General features: G+C 41.1%; 2 protein-coding genes across 2 annotated transcripts in view; one reads left to right on the top strand and one right to left on the bottom strand.

The window, feature by feature from the left end:
- Positions 1–9,691, bottom strand: part of LOC126565731 (protein brawnin) — a 402,985-nt gene extending 393,294 nt beyond the window's left edge. Inside the window, exon 1 of the mRNA XM_050222939.1 lies at positions 9,688–9,691. The gene's annotated coding sequence lies outside the window, so the exon portion shown is untranslated. The remainder of the gene's footprint in view (positions 1–9,687) is intronic.
- On the top strand, positions 1,495–12,730 carry LOC126563941 (netrin receptor unc-5-like). The gene is made up of 10 exons (XM_050220803.1): positions 1,495–2,526; positions 3,637–3,853; positions 6,125–6,324; positions 6,585–6,663; positions 6,840–7,010; positions 7,186–7,233; positions 8,083–8,325; positions 10,847–11,177; positions 11,301–11,521; positions 11,733–12,730. Exons 1-10 carry the CDS (start codon positions 1,534–1,536, stop codon positions 12,662–12,664), a joined length of 3,435 nt encoding a protein of 1,144 aa, XP_050076760.1. The 5' UTR covers positions 1,495–1,533; the 3' UTR covers positions 12,665–12,730.
- The last annotated feature ends 217 nt before the right edge of the window (positions 12,731–12,947 follow it).

The raw sequence follows: 12,947 nt of genomic DNA on the forward strand, positions 1-12,947 counted from the left end.
ACAGTAGCAAACAATAAAGGAGCGTGGTTTATCACGTGTAGTAGTAGATCCCGAATCCTTTGCTCGGACCGGAACGCGATGACAAAAATGTTTACTTCGTCTTTTAAGCGTTTGGTACAGCTTTTGCCAGAACTCTCGCAGAATGCCATCCATCCAACATCAGACAGTTGGAAACCGCAACGGAAAAATTAGTAACATATTTTCCGCATTTTCTCCCAGTCTTAGCTGCATTGTTGATGTTGCAAAAAGATCTCCCGCCACAGCTGATACCGCTGGAAATGTGCCACAAAAAGTTGCGTCTTGTTGAGAAACGGCCAAGGAAATTAGTCAAGCGGTTTAAGCAACTTTGAGTGCGGGTTTTTGCAGAAGATGGCGCGTTATTCCAGAAAAGCCTTAAATGGAGGAGTTTATTGTATTACAGGCAAGAAATACGGTCTGACGCATCGTCGCTCTCGTCGAGGTGTTTGTCTTCAGTGTGTGTTGGCGAAAAGCAAGCTAGAAGTAAATTATTTCTACCTCAATAAACTTTTCGCTTCACAATAGTGTTCGGATGCACCATGCGGAGAAGTACTAAGATTAAGTAATAAAAGTCGCTTCGCAATGCGTTTATGCTTTCATAATGCAGGTTTGGTTTAATTAAAACTTGAGCTTAATACCGGCAGTCAGTGCAGAGAAGCGAAGGAAAACTGATGTCTCACTCAAGTGGTTCTATTTTCTGCTTGTGCTTTTTACCTCCCAACTCACAAAGAAATGGTCTTCTCTTTCGTTCGTCGAATGAAAAGAATGTGTTCCACAAAAGCATCGAGCGCATCTCCATTTTTAATAAGAAATTGAAATGAGTTTCAATACACACTATTGAATTGCAGTTCGTAGAATGGAATAAGTTAGCCGTACAATGAGCCTATTTTGAAATGCTGCTCAATGGAAGCCAAAATGATGTCCATAATATGGTTGTGAGTGTTTTTGGCGTATTCTTCGATAACGTTAAGTGTAGTTTTCCCTCATGACGTTATGTCACCAGTGGTAATCAAACGATTAAGACCTTTTATTGTCTTGACATCTTGTTTTGTTAGGGCTTTTCGCGACATTGTACACTCCATGTCTGTCTGCTTAAGATATAAGTTTAATCTATTTTAATTGATGGAATAATTAGTAGGGCAAAGATTAAACAAAATATTTAATTTTTCTTTTTTCTGCAGATTTCAACCCATTGATGATGTAGCACGAAAGTTAGAAAAAGTCGAGATATTGTACATGCAGCCAAGGACACTGCATAACATGAAGAAAGTAATGTTATTCACGATTTATTCAAACGTGATCATCTACGCCGGTGTGTGAGTTATGATGAGCTTTTGTAGTATAAAACATACCAACTGCTACAGGAATTCTACAGCATACTACCGAAGATGATAGATTCCTTTCCACTCCATCGATAGAAGTCCCCTTTTACGCGACAAGATTCATGTTGTGAGAACGTTTCTTGAGCCTATCTGAACAACATCATCTGCTTAAAACACCTGCCTCGTTCGTACAATGAATGTTTTCCGCAAATTACCACATTTCCTTCAGCTATATTTTATTTGCATCGTCGGTGTTATCGAAATTTCGGGACTGGAAATCAAAGACCATCATCGGACGGGCGTTAAAAATGTGTCCTCAGCCTTTTCTTTCTCATTCGAGCCGCGTAAAGATACCGCATTGGGACAGTATAAATCACCGCCACTCGATGACAATGGCCTCAGGCGGTCTGCCCATAACCGTCATCGATCGCAACCCTTGTCCCACCAAACCGATGCAAAGTCGACAAGAGTATCGTTCAGCTCAGTACACCAACCAGAAACCCGAAAAAACTATGAATCTCTGCTTCCATTATCCATGGAAGCGAATGAAGAGCTTCATGCGGTCGATAAGTCGGAAAACAATCAAGCGGAAATGAAACTTTCTCAACGTCATCGGCCGGCAGGAGGCGTCATGAAGGTGGGAGAAGGCATCCTAAAGTCTGCTCACATGCTTGACGACCGGCTTCCTGTGGATGATGATGTTGTCGACGCTGCGAAGGACGAATACTACGACACTCCAACCAGGGAAGTGAACGAAGGTGATAATTATGAGGACGGTAAAATAATCAATTCGGATGCGTTGGACAACTTTTTTGGCGGAAAATCTGCGTCCTCGTCAAATGGTGCGTCAGGTGCTGAGGGTGAATATCGGAAGGGTTCGACAATTGTGCATGACTACAAGAGTGGAAATACAGAGGGTGCTCTGGAGTCGAATGCACAGGAAGAACACGAAGAAGAGGATGAGGACGACGACGAAGAAGAGGAAGATGATGAAGAAGATGACAGTGAAGTGTCATATGGCGAGGATGTCCTACCGCCGAGTGAAGCGTTCGGCACGTTTGGTGGAAGGACTGATGGAGGGTTGAAGGTGGAGGAGGCACCGTACTTTCTGGTCGAGCCTCAGAGTACTTATGTGATCCGGAGCAAGCCAGCCGTCCTGAAGTGCAAAGCAGCCAACACATTGCAGGTTAGTAAAAGGACTTGATGGGAAGTGTTTTTAATTTATGCATCTCCAGGACCAATCTCAGAGGGTGAACATGAACATGAAATAGCCATAAGCGAGGAGTGTTCGATGAAATTTAGCTGATGAACATGCTTTGTCAGCTCACAAAGACTTCCAGAGTTGCATGTGGGAAGACAACGAGTGAGTTCCAGTCAAATTTGTGTGATTGGTATGCGCGCTTTAATGCTGAAAACAGACTTGTATTTAAGGTTCTATTTGGTTATTCAATGATCTTAAACTTATATTTTTGAAAGCTGACAATGCACCAATACGAAATACTGACGAAATCTAACCACAATCCAAGACAAGTATTGAAACAGATTTTCCAAATGTTTCACCGTATTTCGGTTAAGGCCGATTTTTGGGATTTATAAAACTATTCGATGCGGCTTAACATTCAAGATAACTGTTAACAAGATAACAGACAACGAAAGAATGCAACATATTTAATATTTGATAAATTTTCACCACTTTTCCTGTGACTGTGATGACTGTGATCGGATGGCTATGCATCGCAGCCAGTTGAACCAGCGTAACCGCCAAGGAAGTGTTACTCTTGACTCGATTTAAGCCTTCGGTTTGGTAGTTTTGTTGTTGCCACTTACGGGTTACGAGCATCTTTAGCTTCATGAATATTTTATCGCGACGGCTTACAGCAAACGACCAGCGGCAAAGCTGTGTTGATTCTCAACAGTGGCATGTCGAATGTTGCGAACCGCAGCAGACCGGAAGTAAGATGGTGGCAAAGCAGTCTGTTTGGGCGATTTGAATAAGAAAGGTTTGATGCGACGATTGAGAGAAAGAAGTGCCAGAAGACGTTGCGTCCAGCATCGACTTTATAGGATTCTTAATCCTTTTAAGAGGACTACACCGAGCATTCGCAGGACACGTTATGTTTTATTCAGCGTTCAGGATGTAGCGATAAATTTTATCAGACGGACAGACACCGAGGATTCTGAGCCGAGATTTTGTTTATTTTGTTTGCGTGTATGTGTGTGTGTGTTTTCTCCGATGAGGTCGATCTATTTTGGGTATAAAATGTTTTTCTTCCATGTTTATCTGCCATACTTTCAGATTCATTTCAAGTGCAGTGGCAGTATAAAGCCTCCCCCGTCGATCGAAGAATCGCACGTCGACCCTCACAGTGGGGTTCACTTCCAGGAGGTGACGGCTACAATATCTCGCGACCTCGTGTACGAGTACTTTGGCAAGCTGCCGTTCAAATGCGAATGCCACGCCTGGGCACCACGGGGGAAAGCCGTCAGCCAGCCAGCGTCGATTATTGTTGCGTGTAAGTATGCTTGCGAGCAGTGTGAAGAAGCCGATGAGAATCATTAAATTATACAGGAGCACTAAGAGGCTTTAAAAGTATGCATCACTTGTTGAATGGGGTGGGTGAGTCATTTCGTAAGACAGGTGGAACGATTTGAAGGGAATGAGCTACTGTAAAAGTTTGCACAAACGGTGGTACTTTCTGAGTTAATTGAGGGTCTGTATTAGATAGGCTTTGGCTAGAAGGACTTTAATTTTATTGGAGAAATGAATAATAAAGTCGTTGCGAAGCCCTGTGGTAAAAAGTAGTAAAAATGTTTTCAGTTCACGGCTCACGGCACGGTTCACGATTTGTACAAAAGTAAAATTTGCAAACATAATTTCTTATCAGAAACGTACGATGTACAAAAGCAGTAATGAAAAGCATTAATGCAGTTTGCATTGATTCTTGTAAAAGTCAAAATCTTTATAGCATTTTTATAACAACTTTCAGAAGGACTTAGCGCCTTAAGACGAAATAATGTAAAATTTCATCTCAGAAGCGCTGGTTATTGTTTTTTACTCAATGCTTTAAAATATTGAAATATCCCTGCGATCTTGCGAAAAGTATGAATCATTAGGCCTGATATTGTTACATTCTACACCTGTTCTTAGTTGCTCAGGATGTCTTTTCCGTAAGAAAGTGTTATTTTTCCACCACATCGAAATCCCTGTTCTTAGAGGCTTTCGTTGCGGTTAGAAGTATTCAAAACGTGTGGTTAATGCTTTCCGGAATTAAGTTGCAGGATGGGGAAGCATTTTCCATCTGCTTCCGACGCGTGTTTCGTTCTTGCGTATTAAGCTGTTTGTATGGTTTCTTTGGTTAAGTTTCAATTTCTTAAACAATATGAAACGGAGCCCAGGGCTCATGGTAGCAATGAAGAAGCCAAGTGATTAGAAATAAAAAGCAGTCAGTGAAGTACTCCTACGATCGGCTGAAATCGACCCTCCTAGGAAGAATAAAGATTAGGGAAGTGACTGTACGTTCAATCAGGATAGCTTTAAGCGATTACAATGTGTTTTAAGCAATTCGATGGTTTGAAACTTAACAGTACGAGTCGGAATATGTTCAAACTCTAAATTTACAAAAATAATTCTTTCAAATGGTGTTCACAAACTATATCGAATAAGAATCGAATTTTCGAAATTAATGTCGTTTGTCTCAGGCAATAATCGCCTACAGATGTTTCAACAAATTGGTAATAAAAATTCTTAACTCGAAGTCTTATGCCGAGCGATCCCCAACCCAACATCACGAGATCCCCAACGAAACAAGCTCCAAAAGACCTGATGATGAACTGCTTCGATTGAGTTAAAAGTTGTATTCGGCACACCACAATGTTACAACTGCTTAATTATAAAAACAAACCAACTGTAGAAGGAAAAGAGAAGCTATTCGAGCCCATATGCTATCCGCTGCCACAAGGGTCATAAATCATATCCGGAATGCGTAGTGAAAAGCACATGGTCACAAAAAACTCTATTTTGTTGAGGGAAGATGTGACTTCACAAACAGGGCATCAAATGGGGGTCTTCCTTGGGTCTAATTCTAAACAAATATCACACTGTCTGCGTGCGTTTGCTGTGCGTTGTTCATTCCCGAAGCAGCTCACCTTTCTTGGTGGGTTATGTCTACGGAAGTCACGGAGTTTTGGGAACAACCGTCGCGTTGTTTTGGTTGACGCCATGCACTTCCGACGGCGACGATTCATTAAAGAAGCGTTCGTCTTTGAGAATGAGGGAAGGAAAGGTGTGACCGTGGCGTGGAGTCGAAAATGAATATTTGTACTTTTGTGTAAGATCTACTGAGCGCCTTGCATCATGCTGCATTATCAGGCTTGTGCGTGTATAAAGATGCTTGAAGATGCAGACAGTCCAATGAGAAAAGACTACCTCTCCAAGTGGATGGGTCACAAGACGCAGTGCAACAGAGTATAACATATTCGTAAATGCATAAAACACCAAACACATGACACATTAATTTATTGCTTGGTTTTCTTTGAAGATCATCGAACGTAACGCAACGAATCTTGTGCAAAAAATGGTAAAACAGAAAATAAAAACGGAAAGAATGAAGTGAATCATCGCTAGCACAACAAACGATATTTAGGGTGCATCTTCAGAGATGGCAGCATTTAATGACTCACTTCCATTCCTTTCTAGAATTTCTTGGCAATGTTTTATGCATAGTATGCGTGGCAATTTGATCAAAAATTCGTTTATATCTAATTGATTGTCTTTTACTTTGCAGATTTGAAGAAAAACTTCGAGCTTCAGGAAACCAAGATTCGTGCTGAAGTTGGAGAAAAGCTGGAAATTAAATGTGTCGCTCCCAAGGGATATCCTAAGCCCCAAATAACGTGGTTGAAAAACAACATCACCATCACACCAAGTTCTCTGTTGACCTTCACCACAGAAGGAAATATTGTGATAACAAGTTTGAACCTCCAGGTAAGAAAGGGAAATGTTGTGGAAGATTTTTCAGTTATAGACGACATTTGTACCCTTTTGTCAAGCTGAAATGATTCCCACGCAATAGGTCTAACATTTTATTTGGATGTTGAAGTGTTTAAATGTGCAAATCCTATAATGGAAGTTTTGTTTTGTTATTGATTTTCATTGGTCCTAAAACAACATCGGGTTGGAATTATAACCATGGGATTGATACAACTTCTGGATGGTTGATGGAATGTTTCGATTTCGACCGAAAGGACATTGGAAATTACTCATGCGTAGCGGAGAACATTGCTGGAAAAAGAACATCGGAACCTATTGAGCTGATTGTGTATGGTAAGATAATGCGATAATGCAAACTTAAGGATTATTTAATTTTAGTTATTTAAATTAAACTATTAAGGTCCAAAATAACTTAAATAAATAATGTTTGAATGGCAACTTTACTAGAATAATAAAATAAATGTCATGGTTCAGGGCGTTTTTATTAACTATAAAAAATATATCAACAGTAAACGGAGGATGGAGCCAATGGAGCGCCTGGTTGGAGTGTCGCTGTCCGGGTAAACCAGCTCAGGGCAGGAAGCGTACACGAACCTGTAGTGATCCGATTCCCTTGTATGGTGGATCACCCTGCGTAGGTCCTAACCAACAGAAGACAGCCGATTGTGTGACATGCCCAGGTAAGGTGACGGAAGAACATCAACAGGTTTAGCATAAGTTAAAAATAGTATTTCCGTCCATATGAGCGACATCATTTAATCTTTTTCTTCGCAACTATTCACTGTCTCTTACATTTACTCCTTTGTCAATCTGATATGCTTCCTACGATGTGGAAAATAATCGTTCTACGTTCAGAAGACACACAGATAATCACTCCTAATGGCTTCGAGGACAACGATATCGGTAAGTAGTACATATTTTGGTAGTAAATGGAACAGTACATGTTAAAGTATTTCCGTCTAGAAATAAATCTACAGCCTAGTTCCAGGTGTTCAGTGTTCTAAATAAAAACACATACTGTTACTTCCAAACCATGACAAAAAACTGTAAACTTCTTCAAGGAATGGAGTAAATATTTTATCGAGCAATGACTACCAACAGTTTTGCACCCTTCAAATTGTCAGATGAATGCAGTTTCTATCGTGATTTGAACTCCAATAGACATTCCAGGTTCACCAGTACTTTTCTCTATTCCAATCTTTCGTGAATTTGGAAAACCTAAAGCTTTGGTACATAAAAGCAAAGTGATTTGTGTTTTTTCTATAGAAAGCTGTGTTTCTTCTTACACAGCAAGAACGCCTTTCTCTTGAGACGACAATTTTCTGGTTGTTCAAGTCTCTTGTCAACTAAGGGACAAGATTCACGTTTGGAATTTGCATCACACGAATTCTTGGAGTAGTTGGAGAGCTTCTCCGATACTTGGTGTCTGCCAAGGACATAGCGTGAAAAGACTTCGAAGTCACGAACAGTAGGAAACGTTCGAAGATTCTTATCGGTAAAATTGGTCTTCTTACTGTACATTCTCGTAAATTTGTTATTCAGGAAAGGCGTCTAGCCCTTTGAGGTGCTTGGCAGTGTTGCATTGATTAAAAAAGGGAAAGTGTTCATATCGCCACACTCTCAAGAATATGTAAAGATTTAAGAATCCATATTGGCAAATTGAAAATAAACAATTAGATCTATGCAGAAGAGTGTATAATTAGCGAAATACAGCTATTGGCTCTGGTCAATCTTGAATGCTTTTGTTTGCAGTTCGCCGTTGGTCAGCATGGTCTGCGTGGAGCTCTTGCACAAACAAATGCACCCAATCAAGGAGAAGAATCTGCCGCACGCAAAATGTTGACTACTACGATAAGGCACTTGTGAAGCATCATCAACAGTTGGCTGCCCTGATGGAGGATCATGATGAGCAGGAGAGCAGTGCCTACGGTTGTCACGGCAAGGATATTCAAACCATCGTTTGTCGGGGTGGTGAATGCAGAATTGACGACACAGGTGAGTCTGAAGTAGCTGAGTAAAATTTACAATGTACGAAAGAACGATTCTTACAGCGAATTGAATGAAAGCATGAATCTTTTAATTTATTAAATACTTTTACACTCTTTATAATTCACACATCGGTCATATGAATCGGTCATACACGAATGTTTTAAATAATGAAGAATTGTTTGCGACTCAAAGTAAGCACGATGCAGGTTAGAAGAAATTCATGCAAGCTCATTCCCACATTTCTCTAATAACTGGTGGAACGAATGCAAAAGGGTGAAGTTTGAATAATACCAATTAACCAGAAATCTGAGATGTCATGAATTCGACGCTCACTCCTGAAGAATATTTTTTATGTTTTGAACCGACGAATAAACTGCACATTACCAGCACGTAATGCAGCAATACAAAGAATCCCACATTATTTGACACGTTTTGAATCCGAGGATTTGTAAAGAATTGTTCTTGAAGGGACAGAATGGCTGCATTGTGTAGTATCAAGTTACATACCAAATTAAATGCCCGTGAGGGACAGCATGTATTTCAAATGGGCGTGAATTACCAGACTCGTAGACCCGAAGGCCTTTTGTGTAAGTAAGGATAAGAAAGATAATTTTTGTATATGAAAATACTGTTTATTATTCTCAATTTCCACCTATTTTATAATGCATTAGCCTGAGTTTGCTCGTTTTCGAGCTGCTATTTATGCTAATCGAAATAGCCTCTGCGAAAGAATTCGTTGTTGCTACTCAAGGCCAGCAGGAACAAAGGAATGATAGTGCGGGTTGATCAAACTGCAACAAAAACAGACGGAAGCTTTTGATGCTGAAATTAAAAAGTGATAAGAATTTCAGTTTTTGGTTTAAAGCAGCAGTCAGTTGCATTTTTAAATTTATGTCTTTTGCTTTACATCATTGTCGGCAGTTTTAGTAAGCGACGATAGTAATAGTACAGCAGGAAGATCAGAACATCGTCCTTTGCTTCATATTGACTTGAGCTCCACTCAGCCAGCCGTAATCATCGGTCATGAATGGAGCCAATCTGAGCCTTTGCTTATTCACCAGGGAAAACTCTCTGAAAGGACGTCCCTCAGTGCGACGTATCTTTAGCCGTGGCGTGTAGTGTTTCGGTAGTATCCCAAGTACCTTTCAGCATTATGGTGCATTGGCATCAGTCAAGCCAGAAGTACTGCGGACGCAGTTTTGAAAAGCATCAACAATAAACATAATCATTCATCCCGCTTTTCCCCCCTGCAAAGCGGAAGGCGAAAGAGACATACGGAATCGATAACGTTTCGGGTAGGTTCTCGTTATGCTGGTGAGTGAAGAAAGAAGGGTGAAGTCTCTTCTTATTGCGGAAAATCATAATAACCGCACTGATTGCTCGCCAGGGGAATATTTATCCGGCTATTATGTGATCGTTGCTGGTTGGACGAGTAAGTGAAGCAGATTCATGATGTGTTTTCTTGATTGTATGTGTGAGATTTGGTTTATAGATTGTTGAAACAATAAAAAAAAACTGATCGATTGATGCAAGAGCTCAGGGAATATAAGTGATAGCAGAGATAGTGATACGTTTCAAATGTGCATAAATTCATAATTTTATATTGAAGCTAATCATGGGAGATGTGTTGTATGTTTCTAGGTTCGAGTGTTTTATAGAATTTCGATATACCTAGAAGCAGCTTTTTCAATCTTATAAGCAGCATTATATCAAAAAAATTAAGACTTCATACCCCAATTGACAATATTTTTGCAATGCAGTTTGCATTTCTTGAACTTATTTATGTGCCTGGCAAGTTGAGTACTTTATCTGATGAAATAAAATTAAAATAGGAACGCCAGGCCGCAAAGGATATTTGAAAACTTCTCCAAATATAAAAATAGTTATGATTCACGTCGTGCATGGGTCACTGTTTGTATGTTTTGGAGGTCCATCTGTTGAAATGCATTAAGTAAGGACGTTCATCGCCTGAAAAACAGCAAAAGGCTCTTCAAACGACTTAAGTAGCTACTACACCTATGTTCCACATTCCTGAAGAGAACTTGAAGAGTGAAAGGTAAATCGTTGCATCCAATGAATGAGTTTTCTCTTGCACATACGGTAATGGAATGTATGAAACCATTTTTCTAGGAAGGCTTTTATGCTCGATGATGGACTTTCGTCAGAACTTCCTTTACTCGATGACGTACTTTGCTCAATGGTTTGGATGCTCGATGTAAAGGGCCACTGTTTGTAACTTTTAGCAATGTGGCGTACGAGCAAACGAAGTGTTTAAAGCTTCTTAAATATTGGTCATCTATTTCGTTCATACAGAGCATATGCACTGTACACCTAACATTATATTGGAATTATATTTGAACAAAATGGAGGCATTGCATCGTAAAATGTAAACTGGATGCAAAATAATGTATACGCACTACACTGAAGTATTACGAACACATTCTAACTCTGGCATTGTGATAACATTAGAATAAAACAATTTTCCGACAGTGCTGACCGGGTGGCATTTTATTACATTTCGTTACAGCTTCTGATTGGATCTTTTATCTCGGTCTCGGGTTCATTGTGACTCTCTGCTTGACATTCCTGGTGTTTCTGTTGCACATGCGGCATCGTCAGAAAATGCCAACGTACTCCATCACACGGACGTCTCCGGATCAGCACACATACACACACGAGTTTCAAAAGAAGCTTACCCTCTCCTCCAACCCTCCCGACATAAACATACGAGTCAATGGCTACGAATATTCCAACGGAAGCACCATGGAAGCCCCAAAGATACCGAGTCAGAATGTTCCACTACTTTTGACGAGATCCACCTCCGAACATCACTACGACGAACCGCAATTCAACTCGATGTAAGTGTTTGCACCTATGCACTCGACTGGTATTTTGCCAGGAATTCGACTCAAGCACACGAGACATATGACGTATTGTGTTCAATCATTATCCGTCTTGAAATGTCACGGTCATTTCTCTAGGCAAGCGATTCAAGCTGCAAACAAGGACGATACGGGTATGAACGTGTACAACCAACAGAAGCTTGCTACGGGAGTGGTTCTTCAGCATCATTACCATCAGTATCACTCACTTGAGCAGAATCACGTTCAACGCCAGATAACGGCGTCACCTGTCAACCAAGCTCAGAAGGGTCAGTATCGCAGCTCCGAGTCTCTTTCGGGGACATCCAACACCAACACATGTAAGTATCGTTCAACAATTGAAATACGCTTTCCAATTCCTTTTCATTTTCCTCATGCAGTATCGGCAAGTTGTGTTTTTGTGCTATCCCTGTGCTATAAGCTTTGCTAATTTGACTGATTGATGAGATATTGCGGACAGTTGTCATAATATTGATGGTTTCAATTTCCTTCTTGTCTATGTCCTTTTGTTGGCTTACGTTACTTGTGCAGCAAACTCAACCTATGCTATCGCCACGACGGATTCATTGGACACGTCCAGTTCGTCCGAGGCCATGTACAAATCGAACTCCGCTCGTCAGGTTGTCACCTCTGAAGGAGGTTGGCTGGAACTGGAGCATCTGCAAACGTCCCTTTCCATTCCAGAGGGAGCCATTCCGACGGCTCTTAGAATAAATGTTTTTCTGGCCGTCATGTACGACTCCAAAGATACGATACTAGTCGAAAACCAGGTCACCCACATCAGTCCCACGATTGTGTGTGGGCCAGCCAAGAGCAATTTCTCCAAACCGCTCATCATCAAGGTTCCGCACTGCGCCGAGGATATTGCCAGCTGGAAGGTGTCACTCTTCTACAAAGAGGAAGTGACGAACTGCTGGAAAAAGATTGCGTCCTCGGAGAACGACGTGCCTAGTCCACAGGCCTACATTCAGCTGGATCAGCTTAACGCATACATCATGACGCGGAAGCTCGGCAAGTATCTTCTGGGCGGAGAGAGTCTTGCGCCAGAGGTTAACGTCACCAAGCGTCTGAAGATCGTCATGTTTGGTCCTGTTCGGAAACCGGAAGCAGACTTCAACATACGCGCCTACGTGCTGGAGGATTATCCAAGTGCCCTCGAACACTGTAGTGGAATCGAAACTCGTCTTGGCTACTTTCAGATCGGACAGAGCTCGCCATTCCACTTTGCCAACAGCAAGGAAGCGATGACACTACGCATCAACTGTTCCGGCGGATGGACGACGGTCGCCGAGTGTTCGATGCAAAAGATCCCATTTAATCACATCTGGAAGAACATGGCGATCTTGCACTGCGAGTTCTTGTTGCAAAAGTTGACCGATGAGATGCCTTGTTTACGATTGGAGCTTGCTGCCGAGCAGGACAATGGTGCCAAAGTGCTTATCACATCTGTGGCATTTTCGTGATAGTACATAGCACAAGCTCTCCAAAAATTGATGACTTTGTAGGACATGTCCTCGGACTTGGACATGTCCTCACGTGTGTACATCTATCCTTAAAAATATTATTCAAACAAAAGCAAAGCAAACTATTACAAACAGTTACTGTTAGCTGCGCACCACGTTAGACATTGTTGCAAGGCGAGAACGAAACAAAACCGAGGCCATTACATAGCGAATAACGTAGCATTAGAATCTCTCACTCATATACAAATCGCACATCTTCACAAGTTGTTAATTGATCGTATTG

Source organism: Anopheles maculipalpis, chromosome 3RL (genome assembly GCF_943734695.1).
Source record: "Anopheles maculipalpis chromosome 3RL, idAnoMacuDA_375_x, whole genome shotgun sequence".
NCBI lineage: Eukaryota > Metazoa > Arthropoda > Insecta > Diptera > Culicidae > Anopheles > Anopheles maculipalpis.